This window comes from Perissodus microlepis, chromosome 20 (genome assembly GCF_051167445.1).
Source record: "Perissodus microlepis isolate ML-2025 ecotype Zambia chromosome 20, ASM5116744v1, whole genome shotgun sequence".
Classification (NCBI taxonomy): Eukaryota; Metazoa; Chordata; class Actinopteri; order Cichliformes; family Cichlidae; genus Perissodus; species Perissodus microlepis.
Genome location: NC_140480.1, coordinates 35,827,415 through 35,853,082, shown reverse-complemented (window position 1 = coordinate 35,853,082; position 25,668 = coordinate 35,827,415). Strand labels below are relative to the sequence as shown.

Sequence of the window (25,668 nt, the reverse complement as noted above, 5' to 3'; positions counted from 1 at the left end):
AATCAGGAGGTGGAGGTTGGGGTGGTGGATGGGCGTGCAGCAGGAATCCAACCCGCCCTGAGCGACCTCCGCGGTCGGAGCTGTGAGAGGCGGCGTGCTGGATTAGCTTGGCTCCGAGGAGCACAGAAGTGGTGAGGAGACAATTAGAGTGAGAGCTGAGGAATTAGCTGAGAGGAGGCGTGAGGCAGTAAAGCCTCTGTGATGGATGCTTAAATATTTCATGCTTGTTTTGGAGATTCCTTAAGTGCAGACGCACAGAGAACGCTAACAGGATCAAGTGTTCGTTTCAGGATTATGAGGGATACACACAGCAGCAGTGTCTGTGTGAGCACTTCATTTATCACACAGAAGCTTCAGCTGGACCTCAGAGAGGCAGGAGAAGGGCCCCGTCATGGCGAGGAGGCTGCTGCACGTTTGCTGCTGCACAGGCTTCGCGTAAAGCAGGGTCACGCTTTTGGACTAAAGACAGGTTCATGGAAATGTCACAGCTTTTCACCGTTTTTTGGTATCATATAGATGAATTAGATGTGAGAGATTAGCAGTCATGAATGATAGCGACTGAGGTCGCGGGGTTCGTGTTCGCCCTGAGAAACTCAAACCTCTTCAGGTCTTTATTTGACCTGACTGTGTGTCACTGTGTTGTCACAAGCGATGGCAGGGACTCAAGCGCAGAGCAGGGGTCAGTTCCACAGTTTATTTACACAGTCACCAGGTGCAGAATATATACGGTGGTGGAAATCCAGGTGGGGGAAGCTCTCTCACACTCGCTCTCTTCTTCACACTCCAACTAACACACGTCCACACGGCGGTTGGTCACAGGTCCGGGAAAACTATACACAAGAGACATCGGTTACACAGAATCACAGATTAACACAAGAAGACTTCACTGAAGGCTCACTCACTCGCACAATCATCCAGCGATGAGACTGTCCGCGTCCCAGCCTGATGGCCAACAGGTGTGTGGGCCAAGGGCGGGAGCAGTAAGCTCCACCCAGGCGGAGTGGCGAGAGAAAGAGGGAGAGATCAAAAACACATGTAGCCTTGCAGGGCCGGCCGGCAGACGCGGGACCATGACATGTGTGTTAGCAGGATTACTGTTAAACACATCGGAGACGTCCTCAGGGGTCGGGCTTGGATCCCTTTGCAGACGTCCGGTATCTTCAGATGTACGCACCAAAAGAAATGAAGAGAAACCGGGAGGAATTCTGGTCAGTTTCCAGCTTTGATGGAGAGATGCAGTTTGTTGTGTTGCTGACAGGCAGACTGACTGAATGTTGATCTTTGTCCTTCATCCTGATTCTGAAGGGTTTTCATGAAGAATCATTTCTGCGCAGCACGCAGAGGATGGATCTGTTTCTTCCTGAGGATCTTGTCTTGGGACGCTCTTTAAGCATCCGCTGCACGAAGGACTCGTTTGTCTTCAGTACTTGTGTTTCTTACTGTCGGCGTGCTTTTGCAGTGAAGCACACAATCCTGCGGTAAATCATCAAAGCAGCAGAGCTGATGAAACTCGGTGCAAACGCAGTGCTGTAAAAATGTTCGTGTGTGTTTGTGAGAAGACACGACTGCCCGACGCTTCTCTGAGCTCCGGCCTCACCGGTCACTCTCCTCTTCCTTTGTGCCCACGAGCACTGAACTCATAATCAGCATTTCAGGGTTTTTTAACTACAGCAACAGAGCAACAGAAGAGAGAGGAGGTGGAGGTGGAGAGGGTTAGGAGGGGAGATGTGGTCCCGATGTGAAAATGGGCGGAGAGCTCAGCTGAACACCATAAAATATTCTGTGTGAAGACTCCCGAGCTCCCGGCCAGACTCCAGCATGCACAGGGAAGGAGGCAGCAAGGAAAGACAGAAAGGAAGGACCGAAGGAAGGAAAGAACCGGGCGAGAGATGAAAGCAGCTGATTGGAGCTGGGAGGTGGAGCAGTGAAGAGCAGCAAGAGTGGAAAGGTGGAGGAGAAAATAAATGATAATGATAATAGCAGACGAAACGTGACCATGGTGAGAGTCAAAAACAGGAAGTTTGACCTCCTGCCTGACGCACCCGCAGCTTCTTCCTCCACCTCTCTGGCTGCGGAGGCTGCAGGTGTTTAAGTGGAGCAGTGAATTCATTTTTTAGAGTGAAATAATCCAGAAGCACATGAATAGAAATTAAGATTTCCCTGGATTAATATTGTGACGGCTGAACGTCGCCGCTCCTTTGCCTCTCTCAGCCGCTCTCTATGAATCTTCATCTCTCAGTTTTGACCTTTAAGACCTGATTTTAACTTGATAAAGGCGGCTTCCTGTGAGCTGCAGGTGGAGACGGAGTCAGAGGGCTGAGTACAGCAGGGATACATCAGAGGGAGGCAACGAGTCAGGAAAGCATAAAAGAGTGAAAGACACAGATGTTGGGATGTAAAGGAAGCGAGGAACATCGGCTAAAACCGAAGCTGGAGAAATAATAAGAGGACTGAAGAGGAAAGGAGGCAGAGGAGGAGACGAGAGGAAGAGTGGAAGAAAGAAGGGGATGTGCTGAGGAGAGAGAGCGAGGGTGAAACCGGCTGAGGGCAGGGAGGAGGTTTGACTGCACTGCGTTTTCTACACTTGGTTCAAAGTTGCAGCAGCCGATGCGCTCAGATAAGACGCAGGTCACATGACTCTCCGCTGCGTGCTTCTGTTTGTGTTTCCTTCTACGCCCCAGATGTCTGCCATCCTCCGGTGGTTCCTAAATTAAGGTTAAAAAAGCAGAGCTTGCCCCTCACCCGACTCTGCTTTTCATCGGCCGCCTTAGACCTGGTTTTAGATTTAGGTTCGGCTCAGGCTCAGGCGCTGTTTACAGGCTCAGACGGGTTGCTAGGTTACAAACCTGTCTTCTAGGTGTGGCTGTGTTGACAGCGCCTCCTGCTGTCTCTAAAATCACACACACGTGACTAAAGTGCGTCACGTGACGGTTCAAGTTTGAAAATGTCGCATTGAAATGTCGTCATGCGAGGGTCCGAGCTGAAGCTCGCGTTCACGCGGCCTCTGTGGGAGGTCACAGCGCTACGCGTGCCTCCTGCAGTCTGGTTGCTGAACAGCTGGAACGAGTGCTCCTCCTCATCTGCCACAATAAAAACTAAAAAAAATGTTTTTACAAATTTGCCACAAGTCCCTCCCCTTCTTGATTTTGATTGGTTGGTGACAGTGATGAACTGAGGGTGGTCAGCGGGGCCGGTGGTTATCTGCTGTGAGCGTTGTCAGGTGCTTCACTGAGGTGTGTGTTTGTGTGTCTGACTGAACTGATTCTTCTCGCTCAGGTACACCAAGATGAAAACAGCCACCAACATCTACATCTTTAACCTGGCACTGGCTGACTCGCTCTTTCTGGCTACGCTACCTTTCCAGGTACGGCATCATCTGCACGCGTGCAAACTCTGTAGGTTAACCACCTGTTCCTTTAGGAGCTCCGGCTCTGTGACCCTGAGCAGGATAAGTTGTGTGATTCACGCTCAGACTCTGCTTTCCGGATGTTTCCAGGGCACTGATTTGTATCTGGGCTTCTGGCCATTCGGGAACACTCTGTGCAAAGTGATGGTGTCCATCGACTACTACAACATGTTCACCAGCACCTTCACGCTGACGGTGATGAGCATGGACAGGTACGTGGCTGTGTGCCACCCTGTCAAAGCGCTGGACATGAGGACTCCTCACAAGGCCAAGGTACGTTTTATCCTGCCGTCATAAAAAGCCGCCGCTGTGACATCACCGTCTCGCTCCTATCAGAGGGAAACTTTGCGTTCATTTAGTCTAAATTAGTGAAACGTTATGAACCAGTGAGCAGCTTTCCTGACCTTTCTGTCTTCAGCTAGAGGAGTTGCCTCCTGCTGGTCATTGTGTAGAATGCAGGTTTAAAGAACTTTTCAGAGGTTTCTTCGTTATTTTGACTCTTTTTATAGACGTATCAGGACCTTACAATATAAAGCCCTGATTGGCTGTAAACCCCTTAAAGGCTGAAATATAAAATTCCAGTTTTCTGGAAATGGAGAGTTTATTGAACCATCTGACAAATTTGTTTTCAAATTTTAATTTCCGTGATTGACTCTTAATTTGTGTAAAAATGATGATGTGGAAGTCTTAAAAACATTAAAGCGATCATGTTCAGCTGTTCATGTCTTCATGTGTTCAGGTGGTGAACATCTGTGTGTGGGTGCTGGCGTCCGCCTTCGGAGTTCCAGCGACGTTCCTGGGAAATGTGGAAGAGCACGAGAACAGTACGCCACGCGCACACACACACACACACACACACACATCTCAGTGTCACCGAGGACCACAGGCTGCAGATCTGACGTGTACGTCCTGCACAGCTCCACGTCTACATAAAACCATTATCATCATCAGCTGCAGCGACCTGTTCCCACGAGCACTTCATCTGCCTGCACCGTAGGGCATTGAATTTAATCACAGCTTCGGGCTGTAGGGGAATTTAATCCTAATGACAACTACGAGTGAAACATGGCTGTTAAAGCTGTAGCACAGCGCCCTCACTCCTCTCTGTTCCAGTGAGAAGCTCTGACTCTGTGATGTCTATTTCCTGCTTACAGCAGATAGACAGACTTTAATGCTAGAACATGCAGACTGCTGTTATAAATGGCCTGTATTTTTATAGCGCTTTACTAGTCCCTAAGGACCCCAAAGCGCTTTACGCATCCAGTCATCCACACATTCACACACTGGTGATGGCAGCTACATTGTAGCCACAGCCACCCTGGGGCGCACTGACAGAGGCGAGGCTGCCGGACACTGGCGCCACCGGGCCCTCTGACCACCACCAGTAGGCAACGGGTGAAGTGTCTTGCCCAAGGACACAACGACCGAGACTGGGGCTCGAACCGGCAACCTTATGATTACAAGACAAACTGCCAACTCTTGAGCCACGATCGGGTTAGCTATAACTCTAAGCCTGTCCCGCCTCCTTGGAGCGAGGGTCGAGTGCCGAAGTGAAGCTGTTGAGTCACCGCTCGACCTCGGGACCAAAAGGATAAGATGGAGGAGGCCTCGAGGAGGGTGTGTGGATCAGCCAGTCAGGACGAACTTTATGTGCCTCATGTAGTGATTGGTACTCTCAGTAAAGATCCTCAGTCTCTTATCTCTCCTGAGGACACGTTAGTGGGCGGAACAAAGAAGAACCTGAAGTGAGGCAGAGGCTGAATTAGAAGGCTGTACTTCGCAGCGAGACGTGGCCGTGCACTGATCTGAACCTTCAACACAGAGCGTCCCTGCACAGACTGCACCTTCAGATACTTCCATAAAGATTAAACCCTAATTAAATACAGTAACGTGCAGCTTTACACACTGCTGCCTGCAGAGAGGGTGTGATCAGTATCTGCTCCTTACTGCTGTCACTGCGCGCTGTCTGACTAATGCTGTTAACCAATGTCAGCATGTCTTTATCACCACTTTGACTGAATAATAAAGCAAATAATGCAGAACTAAAGTCCGTGACACGAGGCTTTCATTTAAAAGGAGCCTGCACACGTGCAGGTCAGTGTCGCCGTACCGGTGCAGATCATGAAAGACGCTGTTTCCAGCATCGTGTTTTATTCATGAATGCACTGCAGCAGCAGCTCTGCACCACAGCCCTGCATCTCGGGGTAAACTCATTAATCACAGGTTTGTCAGCCGGGAGGCCCACGGAGCTTTGTGGTTACTTTTCACAGTCACAGGGGAAAAATCAGATTCCACTAAGTTTTTATACCTAAACTCTTAAAATTCACCAGGTTATATAATAATTTCATCCTCAGATGATCACTGTAATAGTATAATAGATAACATTGAAGACAGGAGTAGCTTTTCAGTCAGACTGTGGTCCTAACGTCACTGCGAGCTCTGGCAGGACACCTGCAGACTGAGGATACAGGTGCCAGAGCCGTTACTGCGCCCCTTCAAAGGGAGGCGGGTGCTCAGGAAGGCCTCTTGGACGCCTCCTCTTAGAAGTTTTCTAAGCAGACCCAGAACTCACTGGAGAGACCTCATGTCTGTCTTGTCTGGCTGGAAAAACCTGGATATAATACTGCACGGGAGGAGCCCAGCCTACCCTGTTGCCAGTACAACTTCACTTTGGATAAGAAGAAGGAAGCTGGTGCACGGGCCTGCTATGTACACATCGAGCAGGAGCAAGTTTTTGATGCTGGAAGAAGATTCAGCAGCATCTCTGAAGAGTTTACCCTCAACCAATCAGCACAGACTAATCAGCGATCACTCCCAGAGGAGGAACCTGTTAGACTCTGAGCAACAAGGTGTGCAGATCAGTGCAGCCTGTTTGCAGACGTGTTAAACTTTCCAAGAAGGGAGTTGAACGCTGTGTTTAGCATTAGAACTCACTTCATCAGGAACATGTGGCCGCGTGCTGCTTTAGGTCTGTCTGGGTCAGCGCGGCTCGCCATCGCCAATAGAGCATCCACCTGTGACGGGCTGGGAGCGAGACCATAAACCTGCTTCGTCACAGCACTGCGGGAAGCCACGTGCACGGCTTTGCTTCAGTCAGGCCGGATCAGGTTCTGTTCCCGTCAACTGTGCTGAGCTCAGCCCTGACAAGCTTTTCATTTTGGCTGTAGCTCAGGTGGCAGAGCCGGTCAGCCACTGATCAGAAGGTCGGTGGTTCGATCCCAGGCTGCCTCCTGGCTGCATGCCAAATATCCTTGGGCAAGAAAGTAACCCCATGTCTGCCTGCTGGTGGTGGTCAGAGGGCCCGGTGGCGCCAGTGTCCGGCAGCCTCGCCTCTGTCAGTGCACCCCAGGGCGGCTGTGGCTACAATGTAGCTGCCATCACCAGTGTGTGAATGGGTGGATGACTGGATGTAGTGTAAAGCGCTATACAAATGCAGGCCATTTTATTCCATTAAAAGCTGAGGCATGGCTGCAGATCAACTGCAGGCGCGTTAGATTCAACTCAAATTGGTCTCTCTGCGTGAGACGTCTCAGGACTGCTGAGGTGAGTCTTCAGACAGCGAATGGCCGAGCAAAGCGGGATGTTATCAGGCTTGCCGTTTCCTCGTGACTGGAGTGTTGATGAGTGCTGACCTGGTGTGAAGGCCCGACTGGGCTGGTAAAACAAACTTTGTTTCACTTTTCTCAGCTGTTTTTGCTTGGCTGTGTCTCTCTCTGAAGTCTGTGCACAAACATCCGTAATTATGAAACCCACTGTGCTCGTTCCCAGGACGTACTCTGAATCCTCTTTGTTGATGCTGAGCATGTCTGTGCTCTTTAACCTGCTCTCTGCTGCTCGTCATTAATAATGTGTTTCAGCGGCATTTACCTCACTTTGTCCTTCAGCGTTTGGCGTTTTGACTGGCCGCTTAGCTTCGATGGAAATTCTCATCATTATTCATCGTCTGGTGTAAAGACCTGGAGCACACAACAGCACTCCAACATATCGGCCATCGCAGGATCTGTCAGAAGAGCTCTGATCCCCTCCCAAAAGCACAAGCAACAAATTGCAAATGTTGGGCACTGGTGAGGCTCAGACGGACTTTAATCACGGCTCATTTGGTGACATCTGACATGCTCTCTGTAGGGAGCCTTCAGCAAAGGTTTCAAAATGTTCATGAAACTGAATTTATTTGTTTTTCTGGACATGAACACAATTATTTTGAATCTAGTCTCATATTTTGTCATGTCCTGGGTCAGTTGACCCAGTGTTTTGATGTAATTTTGTATTATGGTTTATGTCTAAGTAGGGGTGGGCAGTAGAAACGGTATGAAATTGGCCAACAGTAGAGATTTTGACTGTACCGCTCTACCATGATAGCGTATATTGATGGTTCATCAAGCTGCGCCTGTTGTGGTCGAAAGCATTAGGGGTTAGGGTTAAACAACATCATCTGCAAATTATGTCGGGCGACAGTAACAGTGAAGAGACGAAGCACATTTTGGAATATGGGGAAAGCCAAAAACTGCGCTTCCTCCACTTCTGTAACATTGATTCAATAATGTTGAATTCTCTCGCAGCTGCTCTGTTCCCGTGTTGTTGCAGTATATTCATGACCACTAATGGGAATAAATGGCCTGTATTTGTATTGCGCTTTACTAGTCCCTAAGGACCCCAAAGCGCTTTACACATCCATTCACACACACATTCACACACTGGTGATGGCAGCTACCTTGTAGCCACAGCCACCCTGGGGCGCACTGACAGAGGCGAGGCTGCCGGACACTGGCGCCACCGGACCCTCTAGTAACTAGTAACTATAATTAATTACTTTTTCAAAGTAACTTGCCCAACACTGTTAATGACTAACCTGGTATTGTGGATGGATTATCTCAGTTGTTCTCCTGACTGAAGTTTGGTCCGTTTACAGCATCCTGCCATGTGATTGCATTTGTCTCTAACCATCAGGAACCTTCACGTTAACTTTTATCGAGTGGAAAAAGGTTAACGTTCATCCTCCAGCTTCACTGTGTTTATGTTATGCTAACATAGCTGTGTCGCTGGCGATCACGTAGCACATCATTATATACCAGCTAGCCCAACTTCAGTAACCTTACAAACGTCACTGCTGTTTAGTTTTCTGTCTTCATTTATGTTGGAAGTGATAACAGAGCTGTACGTTTGAATTTTTCAGAAATCTCTCAGTCAGAACATGCTATATCATGTTTAGGTGGAAGCTAGTGAGCTAACTTCTTGCTAACTTCTAACTCTGTTAAATTTAACAAATTCTGTTTTCATGGATGCCTGGATGTTAAACTTAATTGTTACACCTGGTAAAGCAGCAATGCTGATCATTTTATTAAAGATGAAAGAACTTAGACAGTTTTTAACTCTCAGTGATGCCGCAGAGTTCGTTTGACTTTGGGACCTGAAGTTTAGGACCCAGATCACTCCGTGAGGCTCCAGACTACGGTAGCCGTAACACTCCGACAGTCCATCAAGCGGTGCGGCTTCGTAGCTTACCAAAGTCGTACTAAAACATTTTTGACAGATTTTTGAGCGCCGTGTACCACATAAAATCAGTTGGAGGTCAGTAAGCACAACCAGAATTCATACATAAGGCGCACTGTTGACTTTCGAGAAAATTAAAGGATTTTAAGTGTGCCTTATAGTGTGTAAAATACGTTATACAGAAGAAAAGAATATATCGGGATATATATCGTTACCACACATGCTTCAAATTATACCACGATTTTAGGCCATATCACCCAGCACTATGTCTAAGTTCATTTAGTCGGTCGTGAGTTTATTCTATATTGCCTAGGTTGTCCTGTCATAGCTCCTTGGTTATTAGCTTCCCCTTGTCTCTCTGCCCTCTGTGTGTCTCTGTTTATGTGTGTGTCCTTTTATGTTCTTTCCCTTTTCTGTTCCCATGTTCTCCTCTTTATGTTTTATCCCGTGTTTCCCAGCTCATCATGTCTCTCACCTCTCTCTCCCTCGCCCTCTTAGTGGAGTCTGTGTTTTGTCCCCCCACCTGTTCCCGTGTTCCTGTCCTTGTGTTCCATCCCATCTCCGCAGTCTTCATGTTGTCACAGCGTACGGCTCATTATGTTTCCTGTTTTATTTTGACAGTCTCGCGTTCCATGTTCAGTGTGTTTAGTTTTGCTTCCCTGTGGTGTCGCGTTCATTTGTGTCGGCTGTGTTTCCCGTGGGAGATCGTGTCTATCCTGGCTGTGTGTTTCCGTGTGTTTGTTTAGGTTTCAATATTCCCAGTTTAGGTTAGTTTTGTTTTTCTTTGACGTTCCAACAATAAAGTTGTGTGTTTGTGTCAAGTCCTGCCTGACATTTGGGTCCAATCCTGCCTGCTCCACACACAGTTCATGACATATTTGCTCATTCATGTGTGCAAGAGGAGAAGTTCTGGAAGTTCTGGAGGGTTGATGTGTCGGGCTAATGATTCCTGTTGATTTGTTTCATCATAAAAACTTGTGAGACAGTCTTAGAAACAGGCGACGGTTTAGATTAAAATGACATAAATTCAAACCGCAGGTTGATTGGTTACTGGGCTGATGAGTTACCTCTGAGTCTTGCAAACATCCAAACAAATGCAGAAAGCGTTGAATGAGCATTTACTTTATTTATGTTTATTGTGTGAACTCTAAAACAGCTCGTTGGAAAGCTTTAAAAGAAATCCCAGTCTGATGGCAGGAATTCTGATCAGAGGCTCTGGCTGAGCGTGAGCGATTCAATTCAATTCAGTTTTATTTATATAGCACCAAATCACAACAGCAGTCGCCTCAAGGCGCTTTATATTGTACAGTAGATACAGAGAAAAGCCCAACAGTCATATGACCCCCTATGAGCAAGCACTTTGGCGACAGTGGGAAGGAAAAACTCCCTTTTAACAGGAAGAAACCTCCAGTTCAGGGAGGGGCGGGGCCATCTGCTGCGACCGGTTGGGGTGAGAGAAGGAAGACAGGATAAAGACATGCTGTGGAAGAGAGACAGAGATTAATAACAGGTATGATTCAATGCAGAGAGGTCTGTTAACACATAGTGAGTGAGAAAGGTGACTGGGGTGTGAACAGATTCTGCAAATGAGCTGAAAAGATGCAACAAGAGCCACTGAGCACGTGCTAGAGGACACAGAGCTCTGCTCTTATTGGTGCACAGACTCCATTTACCCATTTACAGCAGAGCGCCAACGGGCCGCCGCTGAAGGAGCCTGTAGCACAGTTAAAACATCGTCGTCATCCTTTCTGTTCTTGTCAGCAGGTCCTGGCTTTGAATCACAAACCAGGACATGAAGCCTTGTTTCTGCTCCAGATGTTCAAAGGCATGAAACGGTTGGAAAGTTTACTTGTTTGCCACATCTGCTCTCAGACGCTGCTCTTCACTACTCTCCATATAGACCCGTCGGTTTCTGCTAAATGCCTCCACCTGCTCCTTCTCTGCACTCTGAGCCCACTCAGGCACTTATATCTGGTGATGTAAGTCACACGCATTCATATTGATGAACTCATATAAATGAACAATCCTGCAGGCCTGTGTGAGAGTGAGGAGGAGTGGAGCTGAAGCTCAAACATAAACGTTTGTCTCCCAAAAAGGTCAAAATATCCAGAGAATGCTGCTCAGTTCAGTCGCACGCACAAAAAGAAGCTTTTCTCCATCTAAAGGCATCTACACACCGACCCTGAACGCAGACTCACACAGACTCACACAGACTCACAAAGACCAACACAGACTCACACAGACAAACGCAGACTAAAACAGACTCACACAGACCAACACAGACCAACACAGACTCACACAGACTCACACAGACAAACACAGACTCACACAGACCAACACAGACACACACAGACTCACACAGACCAACACAGACCAACACAGACTCACACAGACAAACACAGACTCACACAGACTCACACAGACCAACACAGACTCACACAGACCAACACAGACTCACACAGACTCACACAGACCAGCACAGACCAACACAGACTCACACAGACCAACACAGACTCACACAGACAAACACAGACCCACACAGACTCACACAGACTCACACAGACCAACACAGACCAACACAGACTCACACAGACTCACACAGACCAACACAGACTCACACAGACTCACAAAGACCAACACAGACCAACACAGACAAACACAGACTCACACAGACTCACACAGACCAACACAGACACACACAGACAAACACAGACCCACACAGACTCATACAGACAAACACAGACCAACACAGACCAACACAGACTCACACAGACTCACACAGACCAACACAGACTCACACAGACTCACAAAGACCAACACAGACTCACACAGACCAACACAGACTCACACAGACAAACACAGACCAACACAGACTCACACAGACCAACACAGACACACACAGACTCACACAGACAAACACAGACCCACACAGACTCACACAGACAAACACAGACCAACACAGACCAACACAGACTCACACAGACCAACACAGACTCACACAGACTCACAAAGACCAACACAGACTCACACAGACCAACACAGACTCACACAGACAAACACAGACCAACACAGACTCACACAGACAAATACAGACCAACACAGACTTACAGACTCACACAGACCAACACAGACTCACACAGACCAACACAGACCCACACAGACTCACACAGACTCACACAGACAAACACAGACTCACACAGACCAACACAGACTCACACAGACTCACACAGACCAACACAGACAAACACAGACTCACAGAGACTAACACAGACCAACACAGAGTCACACAGACCAACACAGACTCACACAGACCAACACAGACTCACACAGACCAACACAGACCAACACAGACTCACACAGACAAACACAGACTCACACAGACCAACACAGACTCACAAAGACAAACACAGACTCACACAGACCAACACAGACCAACACAGACTCACACAGACCAACACAGACTCACACAGACTCACACAGACCAACACAGACCAACACAGACACACACAGAGTCACACAGACCAACACAGACTCACACAGACCAACACAGACACACACACTCACACAGACCAACACAGACTCACACAGACTCACACAGACCAACACAGACCAACACAGACTCACACAGACCAACACAGACTCACACAGACTCACACAGACCAGCACAGACCAACACAGACTCACACAGACCAACACAGACCAACACAGACTCACACAGACTCACACAGACCAACACAGACCAACACAGAGTCACACAGACAAACACAGACTCACACAGACCAACACAGACCAACACAGACACACACAGACTCACACAGACTCACACAGACACACACAGACTCACACAGACCAACACAGACTCACACAGACCAACACAGACCAACACAGACTCACACAGACCAACACAGACTCACACAGACTCACACAGACCAACACAGACCAACACAGACTCACAGAGACTAACACAGACCAACACAGAGTCACACAGACCAACACAGACTCACACAGACCAACACAGACCAACACAGACTCACACAGACAAACACAGACTCACACAGACCAACACAGACCAACACAGACTCACACAGACCAACACAGACTCACACAGACCAACACAGACCAACACAGACTCACAGAGACTAACACAGACCAACACAGAGTCACACAGACCAACACAGACTCACACAGACCAACACAGACTCACAAAGACAAACACAGACTCACACAGACCAACACAGACCAACACAGACTCACACAGACTCACACAGACCAACACAGACCAACACAGACACACACAGAGTCACACAGACCAACACAGACTCACACAGACCAACACAGACTCACACAGACTCACACAGACCAACACAGACTCACACAGACTCACACAGACCAACACAGACTCACACAGACTCACACAGACCAGCACAGACCAACACAGACTCACACAGACCAACACAGACTCACACAGACTCACACAGACCAACACAGACCAACACAGACTAACACAGAGTCACACAGACAAACACAGACTCACACAGACCAACACAGACCAACACAGACACACACAGACTCACACAGACCAACACAGACTCACACAGACCAACACAGACCAACACAGACACACACAGACTCACACAGACCAACACAGACTCACACAGACCAACACAGACCAACACAGACTCACACAGACCAACACAGACTCACACAGGCCAATACAGACCAACACAGACTCACACAGACCAACACAGACTCACACAGACTCACACAGACCAACACAGACTCACACAGACCAACACAGACTCACATAGACCAACACAGACCAACACAGATTCACACAGACCAACACAGACCAACACAGACACACACAGACTCACACAGACACACACAGACTCACACAGACCAACACAGACTAACACAGACTCACACAGACTCACACAGACAAACACAGACCAACACAGACTCACACAGACCAACACAGACTCACACAGACCAACACAGACCAACACAGACACACACAGACTCACACAGACCAACACAGACTCACACAGACCAACAAAGACCAACACAGACACACACAGACTCACACAGACCAACACAGACTCACACAGACCAACACAGACCAACACAGACTCAAACAGACAAACACAGACTCACACAGACCAACACAGACTCACACAGACCAACACAGACCAACACAGACTCACAGAGACCAACACAGACCAACACAGACTCACACAGACCAACACAGACTCACACAGGCCAACACAGACCAACACAGACTCACACAGACCAACACAGACCAACACAGACTCACACAGACTCACACAGACCAACACAGACTCCCACAGACCAACACAGACTCACACAGACCAACACAGACACACACAGACTCACACAGACCAACACAGACTCACACAGACTCACACAGACCAGCACAGACCAACACAGACTCACAGAGACCAACACAGACCAACACAGACTCACACAGACCAACACAGACGCACACAGACTCACACAGACTCACAGAGACTCACACAGACTCACACAGACACACACAGACTCACACAGACTCACACAGACCAACACAGACTCACACAGGCCAACACAGACCAACACAGACTCACACAGACCAACACAGACTCACACAGACCAACACAGACACACACAGACTCACACAGACCAACAAAGACTCACACAGACCAACACAGACCAACACAGAATCACAGAGACTCACACAGACTCACACAGACCAACACAGACTCACACAGACCAACACAGACACACACAGACACACACAGACTCACACAGACCAACACAGACTTACACAGTCCAACACAGATTCACACAGACTCACACAGACCAACACATACTCACACAGACCAACACAGACTCACAGAGACCAACACAGACCAACACAGAGTCACACAGACCAACACAGACTCACACAGACCAACACAGACCAACACAGACTCACACAGACAAACACAGACTCACACAGACCAACACAGACCAACACAGACTCACACAGACCAACACAGACCAACACAGACTCACAGAGACTAACACAGACCAACACAGAGTCACACAGACCAACACAGACTCACACAGACCAACACAGACTCACACAGACAAACACAGACTCACACAGACCAACACAGACTCACAAAGACAAACACAGACTCACACAGACCAACACAGACCAACACAGACTCACACAGACTCACACAGACCAACACAGACCAACACAGACACACACAGAGTCACACAGACCAACACAGACTCACACAGACCAACACAGACTCACACAGACTCACACAGACCAACACAGACTCACACAGACTCACACAGACCAGCACAGACCAACACAGACTCACACAGACCAACACAGACTCACACAGACTCACACAGACCAACACAGACCAACACAGAGTCACACAGACAAACACAGACTCACACAGACCAACACAGACAAACACAGACACACACAGACTCACACAGACCAACACAGACTCACACAGACCAACACAGACCAACACAGACACACACAGACTCACACAGACCAACACAGACTCACACAGACCAACACAGACCAACACAGACTCACACAGACCAACACAGACCAACACAGACTCACACAGGCCAATACAGACCAACACAGACTCACACAGACCAACACAGACTCACACAGACTCACACAGACCAACACAGACTCACACAGACCAACACAGACCAACACAGACTCACACAGACCAACACAGACTCACATAGACCAACACAGACCAACACAGATTCACACAGACCAACACAGACCAACACAGACACACACAGACTCACACAGACACACACAGACTCACACAGACCAACACAGACTAACACAGACTCACACAGACTCACACAGACAAACACAGACCAACACAGACTCACACAGACCAACACAGACTCACACAGACCAACACAGACTCACACAGACACACACAGACTCACACAGACCAACACAGACTCACACAGACCAACAAAGACCAACACAGACACACACAGACTCACACAGACCAACACAGACTCACACAGACCAACACAGACCAACACAGACTCAAACAGACAAACACAGACTCACACAGACCAACACAGACTCACACAGACCAACACAGACCAACACAGACTCACAGAGACCAACACAGACCAACACAGACTCACACAGACCAACACAGACTCACACAGGCCAACACAGACCAACACAGACTCACACAGACCAACACAGACCAACACAGACTCACACAGACTCACACAGACCAACACAGACTCCCACAGACCAACACAGACTCACACAGACCAACACAGACACACACAGACTCACACAGACCAACACAGACTCACACAGAGAAACACAGACTCACACAGACCAACACAGACACACACAGACTCACACAGACCAACACAGACTCACACAGACCAACACAGACACACACAGACTCACACAGACCAACACAGACTCACACAGACTCACACAGACCAACAAAGACTCACACAGACCAACACAGACCAACACAGACTCACAGAGACCAACACAGACCAACACAGACTCACACAGACCAACACAGACGCACACAGACTCACACAGACTCACAGAGACTCACACAGACTCACACAGACACACACAGACTCACACAGACTCACACAGACCAACACAGACACACACAGACTCACACAGACCAACACAGACTTACACAGTCCAACACAGATTCACACAGACTCACACAGACCAACACAGACTCACACAGACCAACACAGACCAACACAGACTCACACAGACCAACACAGACTCACAGAGACCAACACAGACCAACACAGACTCACACAGACCAACACAGACTCACACAGGCCAACACAGACCAACACAGACTCACACAGACCAACACAGACTCACACAGACCAACACAGACACACACAGACTCACACAGACCAACAAAGACTCACACAGACCAACACAGACCAACACAGACTCACAGAGACTCACACAGACTCACACAGACCAACACAGACTCACACAGACCAACACAGACACACACAGACACACACAGACTCACACAGACCAACACAGACTTACACAGTCCAACACAGATTCACACAGACTCACACAGACCAACACATACTCACACAGACCAACACAGACCAACACAGACTCACAGAGACCAACACAGACCAACACAGACTCACACAGACTCACACAAACCAACACAGACTCACACAGACCAACACAGACTCACAGAGACCAACACAGACCAACACAGACTCACACAGACCAACACAGACTCACACAGGCCAACACAGACCAACACAGACTCACACAGACCAACACAGACACACACAGACTCACACAGACCAACAAAGACTCACACAGACCAACACAGACCAACACAGACTCACAGAGACCAACACAGACCCACACAGACTCACACAGACTCACACAGACACACACAGACTCACACAGACTCACACAGACCAACACAGACTCACACAGACTGACACAGACCAACACAGACACAGACAGACACACACAGACTCACACAGACCAACACAGACTTACACAGACCAACACAGATTCACACAGACTCACACAGACCAACACAGACTCACACAGACTCACACAGACCAACACAGACTCACACAGACTCACACAGACCAACACAGACTCACAAAGACTCACACAGACCAACACAGAGTCACACAGACCAACACAGACTCACACAGACACACACAGACCAACACAGACTCACACAGACTCACACAGACCAACACAGACTCACACAGACCAACGCATCATCATCATCATCATCATCGTTTATTTGTATAGCACTTTAAGAACACACCAGGCAGACCAAAGTGCTGAACAACACAGATCAAAACACAGACCAACACAGACTCACACAGACTCACACAGACCCACACAGACTCACACAGACTCACACAGACCAACACAGACTCACACAGACTCACACAGACCCACACAGACCAACACAGACACACACATACTCACAAAGACTCACACAGACCAACACAGACTCACACAGACTCACAGAGACCAACACAGACCAACACAGACTCACACAGACCAACACAGACTCACACAGACCAACACAGACCAACATAGACTCACAGAGACCAACACAGACCAACACAGACTCAAACAGACCAACACAGACTCACACAGGCCAACACAGACACACACAGACCAACACAGACTCACACAGACCAACACAGACCAACACAGACTCACACAGACCAACACAGACTCACACAGACCAACACAGACTCACTCAGGCCAATACAGACCAACACAGACTCACACAGACCAACACAGACTCACACAGACCAACACAGACGCACACAGACTCAAACAGACTCACAGAGACCAACACAGACTCACACAGACTCACACAGACCCACACAGACTCACACAGACTCACAGAGACTCACACAGACTCACACAGACCAACACAGACACACACAGACTCACACAGACCAACACAGACTTACACAGTCCAACACAGATTCACACAGACTCACACAGACCAACACAGACTCACACAGACCAACACAGACCAACACAGACTCACAGAGACCAACACAGACCAACACAGACTCACACAGACCAACACAGACTCACACAGACCAACACAGACCAACACAGACTCACAGAGACCAACACAGACCAACACGGACTCACACAGACCAACACAGACTCACACAGGCCAACACAGACCAACACAGACTCACACAGACTCACACAGACCCACACAGACCAACACAGACACACACATACTCACACAGACTCACACAGACCAACACAGACCAACACAGACTCACAGAGACCAACACAGACCAACACAGACTCACACAGACCAACACAGACCAACACAGACTCACAGAGACCAACACAGACCAACATAGACTCACAGAGACCAACACAGACCAACACAGACTCAAACAGACCAACACAGACTCACACAGGCCAACACAGACACACACAGACCAACACAGACTCACACAGACCAACACAGACCAACACAGACTCACACAGACTCACACAGACCAACACAGACTCACACAGACCAACACAGACTCACTCAGGCCAATACAGACCAACACAGACTCACACAGACCAACACAGACTCACACAGACCAACACAGACGCACACAGACTCAAACAGACTCACAGAGACCAACACAGACTCACACAGACGCACACAGACTCACACAGACTCACAGAGACTCACACAGACTCACACAGACCAACACAGACTCACACAGACTCACACAGACCAACACAGACACACACAGACTCACACAGACCAACACAGACTTACACAGTCCAACACAGATTCACACAGACTCACACAGACCAACACAGACTCACACAGACCAACACAGACCAACACAGACTCACAGAGACCAACACAGACCAACACAGACTCACACAGACTCACACAGACCAACACAGACTCACACAGACCAACACAGACCAACACAGACTCACAGAGACCAACACAGACCAACACAGACTCACACAGACCAACACAGACTCACACAGGCCAACACAGACCAACACAGACTCACACAGAACAACACAGACTCACACAGACCAACACAGACACACACAGACTCACACAGACCAACACAGACTCACACAGACACACACAGACTCACACAGACTCACACAGACCAACACAGATTCACACAGACCAACACAGACCAACACAGACTCACACAGACCAACACAGACTCACACAGACCAGCACAGACCAACACAGACTCACAGAGACCAACACAGACCAACACAGACTCAAACAGACCAACACAGACTCACACAGGCCAACACAGACCAACACAGACTCACACAGACCAACACAGACTCACACAGGCCAACACAGACCAACACAGACTCACACAGACCAACACAGACGCACACAGACTCACACAGACTCACAGAGACCAACACAGACTCACACAGACTCACACAGACCAACACAGACGCACACAGACTCACACAGACTCACAGAGACTCACACAGACCAACACAGACACACACATACTCACACAGACTCACACAGACCAACACAGACTCACACAGACACACACAGACTCACACAGACCAACACAGACTCACATAGACCAACACAGACACACACAGACACACACAGACTCACACAGACCAACACAGACTTACACAGACCAACACAGATTCACACAGACTCACACAGACCAACACCGACTCACACAGACCAACACAGACCAACACAGACTCACAGAGACCAACACAGACCAACACAGACCCACACAGACTCACACAGACCAACACAGACACACACAGACCAACACAGACCAACACAGACTCACAGAGACCAACACAGACCAACACAGACTCACACAGGCCAACACAGACTCACACAGGCCAACACAGACCAACACAGACTCACACAGACCAACACAGACGCACACAGACTCACACAGACTCACACAGACTCACAGAGACTCACACAGACTCACACAGACCAACACAGACGCACACAGACTCACACAGACTCACAGAGACTCACACAGACCAACACAGACTCACACAGACTCACACAGACCAACACAGACTCACACAGACAACACAGACTCACACAGACCAACACAGACTCACACAGACACACACAGACTCACACAGACACACATATACTCACACAGGCCAACACAGACTCACACAGACCAACACAGACTCACACAGACCAACACAGACCAACACAGACTCACACAGACTCACACAGACCAACGCAGACCAACACAGACCCACACAGACTCACACAGACTCACACAGACCAACACAGACTCACACAGACTCACACAGACCAACACAGACTCACACAGACCAACACAGACTCACACAGACTCACAAAGACCAACACAGACTCACACAGACCAACACAGACTCACACAGATTCACACAGACTCACACAGACTCACACAGACCAACACAGACTCACACAGACACACACAGACTCACACAGACCAACACAGACTCACACAGACCAACACAGACCAACACAGACTCACACAGACTAACACAGACTCACACAGACCAACACAGACTCACACAGACCAACACAGACTCACACAGACCAACACAGTCTTTTGGCTCACCTGTACTCACCTGTGCGTCTTCCACTTCCTGTTTGTGTTCCATGTCGATAACATGCTGTCCCCATTCAGGATTTCTGCTCCCTAACAACAAAGCGGCGCGTCAGACACTTACTGCGATTGGTGGACTCTGCTGTTCTCTATGAGTCAGCTGATCCTGACCAGGTGTGTCAGCTGACACCAGGTCAGCCTGTAGCCGCCATGAGGAATGACGGCTAAGGAGCTCTGAGCCCACGCTCAAGTCTGCTGCTCATATCTTCCGTTTTGTTCTTGTGGTCGCTGCCCAAAGCTCGTGGTCACAGGTGAGAGGGAGGTTGCCCCTCCCCCCAAAAAATGGATTTTTCTGCAGTTGGTTTTGGCGTGTTTGCAGGGTGAGCTGATGAAAGGCGTTCAGCTTCATAAAATCCATCCTTAAAACAGTTTCTGTGCACGCCGCTCTCTTTGTTCGCCGTGACTCGCTGATTCGAATCGATGCTGGAACTTTTCTGACATTTATTTCTGCGCTGAACTAATCGTTGGGACACGTGGCCGCACGCAGCACACTTATTAGCTGCTGAATGGAGCGATGCGCTGCAGCAGAGAGATCCGGAGTGCGGCAGCTCCTTATTGATCGGCCTGCAGCGACGGCCTAATCCCATCATCGCTTTTATTAGTCTGAGCTACATCTGCACCGCCTCCTCTGCCGCCTCCTTCTCCCCTTCATTGCCTGTTTCTCCTCCTCTGTTCAGCTTTGCTCTGATTCGTTTTCGTCCTCTTTTCATCCTCTTCCTCACCTGTCGGCTTCAATCACTAAACATTTCTCCTTCCCGTCTCTCTTTCATCTCTCGTAAGTTTATTCTCATCTGTTTAGTTTTACTTCCAGTTTAGATCTTTGTCTTTATCCCCTGCTGCATTTAATTTCAAACTCCTCCTGTCTCACATCTTCGTTCCCATCCTCCTTCTCCATCTGCTCTCCTTCTTCCGGTGTAATTCCACCTCGCTGACCTGCTCTTGGAGCTTCGCTGTGCTCCTCTTCCTCTTCTGTCTCCTCCAAACAAACAGAGGGTCGAGCAGCCTCAAAGCTGACGGCTGCAGGCACCGTCACAGCTCGCTGCTCACAGTAATTGGGGTCAAAAGCCTTGCACAAGGACAGGGCGGCAGGATGGAGGCCAGAATCAGCAGCTCCCTGCTGTCAGACCGATCTGTCCAAAACAACACGGCGACAGGTGCTGCAGACTCTTCAGAGGGTGGAGTTATCGCAGCATCCACAAACACAGAAAGGTGGGTGGCGCTTCAGTGACATGCCCCGCTGGTTTGTGATGTTTTACTGCTGCCACCATCTTGGTTCAGATACGAAAAGAGCCAATCAGCATGCAGTTTCATACCGCCAATCCATGATGACTGAGCGTGAAGTCATCAGCACTGATTACGGAGGTTCTGTTTCACATACACTTCTACAGGAAGACTTATCGCCATCTGGTGGCCATCAGATAAGATTTTGGCAGAGGTGCTTCTGCGTGGCGTTGTTTTCCAGAAACCAACCGACAAGTTTTTATGACATGGATAATACAAAACATCACGGCACATTTGTTCTACTCCTGAGGAGGACAGCCACGGTCCCGATGAAAGACGAGAAAACTTGAGCAAGTATTGGCTGCGGTTGTGACTGAATGGCGACACCTGTGGTTCAGGAGAATACTGCAGCACCTTAACAGCGAGCATAAATAGAAGTGACCGTGTGATGATGTTACAGACCCAACGTGACCAGTGGGGAGGGTTTACTGAGGACGCGCTACCTGCAGATATACTCTGAGCTGTAGTATACAGTACCCTATTTACTAGTACTGTAGTTTCTGGCACAGAGTAGAGAGACAAACAGATCGCAACATCTGGATCCTTAGAGCCAATCACAGCAAAGCTACAGGTCCCGTACTGTGTAACAAAGAAAGGAGAAAGCGATGAGGGAACGCGCAAGGAAGGCTGTTTCACTCTGAGCAAGAGACAATCAGAGGTTGTCACGACGATATCAATATATCTCTTAAATTAAAACTGACAGAAATAGTGAAAGAATCAGGATCAGACGTGAGGCGCTGCCGACAGAAACAGAAGAGGTCACGTGAACGAGATTGTAGGGTGGTTTGTGGGCGGAGCTAGAGTGGTGTGTTTAAACTCAGCATTAAATAGGCTTAAAAATCTCCATAGTCTTGTCAGCGACATAGAGTGCTGAGACTGTTGTGTGATGCACTGATGGGTGAACGCTGGAGCAGACGCAGACCCTCTCTACTCTAAAGCACCTCAGAGTCAATCTTCTGTCTCCGTCTCCTGAACTTAAAGATAAGATAAAATACACCAGGTCCAAACTGAGGTGGGCGGGGTCAACCCACTACGTCGCATTTAAAAATGTGAGACGTGTCCAAAGAGCCGTCACTTAGTAACAAAGAGCCGTTACTAAGTCAGTGCAGGCTGACCTTTTCCAGAACTGCGACAAACTGCAGCGGTGTCTCTCAGATTTCCACCAATCACAGACCGAAAAGTAGACCTGTCCACCGTCACATGACCTCTGAGCACGCTCGGCTTGTTCTGCACTACTGTTGGCACGTTGTCCTAGTAACTGACACACACATCTGGGAGACCCACAGATGTGGGCATGATGGGAAATCATCCCTATGTAGTGCCCCAGTCGTGGGTCTCTAAGGCTGCACTGTCCTCGGGCGTGAGGACGTGGTCATTAATTTATGGTCTTCCATCGTTTAAACCTTTTCCTGTGTGCAGAACTCACACACCTGTGTAGGTGATCAGTGCTCTCCTCTGCTCACTGCAGCGCTTCATTTTTACTGACACATTCACGTCAGGTTTAGAAATGAAGAAGCAGATACTTTGATAAAAAACCTGATAGTCGTCAAACTGAACGTAAAACAGTGACTTTTAAGACGGGATTTTAAACACCATATAGACTCTGAAGTACGAATATCAAGTTACTCCAGAGTCCAGGCCCGGTCTCCTCTACGCTTTAACCTCGGCTGTACCAAGAGCATCTGTTGGATGATCTCAGTGCTGTTTTGAGGTTAAATATGTGGAGGAGGTTGCCACCGTTTAACACTTTAAAAATCTTAAAACCAACACGATAATGGACAGGGAGCCGGTGTAAGTTTGTCTTCTAACAACAGCAACATTTTGGACTAACTGCAGGCGACGGAGAGACGAGTGTTGGAGACCCAAACAGAGAGAACTGCAGTAGTCCAGTCTAGTGGTGATCAATACGTTTGTCCAGGTCTTTAGGAGGAAGATAAGACATCGCTTTGGCAATTTCACCCAACTGATGAAAACTGTTTTTCACAGCTTGGTTCTCTCATTTAAAGATCCGTCTAAAGACACTCTGAGGTTTCTAACAGTCTGAGAATGATGACAAGCGAGAGGACCGAGGGTCTGAGTTAGCTCATCCAAAGGGGCGTGGCCTCCAAAAACAATCAGTTCAGTCTGGTTTTTGTTTAGGGTGAGAAAACTCTGTGTTAACAGCTTTAACATCATGTAGACGGTTAAGCAGAGGCTGCAGTGGGACATAATTGGAAGTGAGTGTGGTTATTGCTCTCGCTGCTGAATCGCTGTCATGGCTCTGCAGAGTTTGCTGTGACTTTTTCTTAGGACATTTTCTCAGGGATGGCTGAATTAATGGTGACAGGAAGTGTTTCTGCTAACTGTGCAGTGTGAAAATGGTTAGGAATTAGAAACAAAGTGCTGCCCCTGTAGTTAAAAGTAGGCTGTAATTAGTGTGAAGTCTCCGCGGACTGTAAAATGCTCTTAATTCATTACAAACACACTTGTTGGATCAGGACCCGTCTGATTGGTGCAGAGCTCGGCCGTGGCTCATGCTCCTGCACTCAGGCCTCAGGAATAAAAAGATCTGCCTGTAATCTGCATTCTTCAAGCATATTAATAAAACATCAAAACCAGCTAATATCAGCAAACTTACCTGCCAACAGGTAATCAATCATTTTTAGGCCCGTTTGTGGCGTCTTTGGTGAATCGATGGCAGGCTCGGAGCTCGTCTGAGCAGGAACAGAGTCAAGCGCTGCCCCTGACTCCTCCCAGCACTTTAACACTAAACCCTGTCAAAGTTCTAGATGAACATGACCGTGTCCGCTTTGGTCTGAGCATCTTAATCTCAGTAAAGACCTTCACTGGGTGCGAGTACGACGAGTCCATCAGAGGAACAGCTCAGACTCAGAGAGGCTGAGATGGTTTGCACATGTGTGGAGGAGGGAGGGTGGAGGATGAAGATGGACCTGAAGAGAAGAGGAAGACCTTTATTTAATGGACAGGTCAGTTAATCGAGGTTGATTGATAACTGTGGTCACAGGACTCGATTCTGGTATGAAACGTTGCATTTCTGGAAGGAATTTTTTCCGATCTTTGTGAGTTTGGGCTCTTCCTCCAAATGAAGGATGAGCTGTGGTCATCGTTCTCAGTGCTGGACTTAAAAGACTAGTATGTGAGCTCAGGTCTAAGCTGAGTCTTTAAGGTGCAGTTTTCAGTTATTTAGTGAATGCAGGTGATGAAGGTGAACTGATGAGGGTGCGCTGCAATCAGGTATCTGACCTGCTGAAGAAGGTCGGAGC

The 25,668-nt window shown here is 48.5% G+C and overlaps 1 protein-coding gene across 3 annotated transcripts in view; it reads left to right on the top strand.

Annotated features, from left to right (window-relative positions):
• oprl1 (opiate receptor-like 1) overlaps positions 1 to 25,668 on the top strand; it is a 75,228-nt gene that overhangs the window by 42,258 nt on the left and 7,302 nt on the right. For 2 of the 3 annotated variants that reach the window (XM_084918403.1, XM_084918402.1), the window contains 3 exons: positions 3,277 to 3,364; positions 3,497 to 3,679; positions 4,146 to 4,230. In XM_084918403.1, the coding sequence (XP_084774529.1) occupies positions 3,287 to 3,364; positions 3,497 to 3,679; positions 4,146 to 4,230 (346 nt within the window). In that variant the 5' untranslated portion in view covers positions 3,277 to 3,286. Of the gene's footprint in view, positions 1 to 46; positions 2,559 to 3,276; positions 3,365 to 3,496; positions 3,680 to 4,145; positions 4,231 to 25,668 lie in introns of those variants that run through there. The other variant, XM_084918404.1, reaches the window with a different exon arrangement.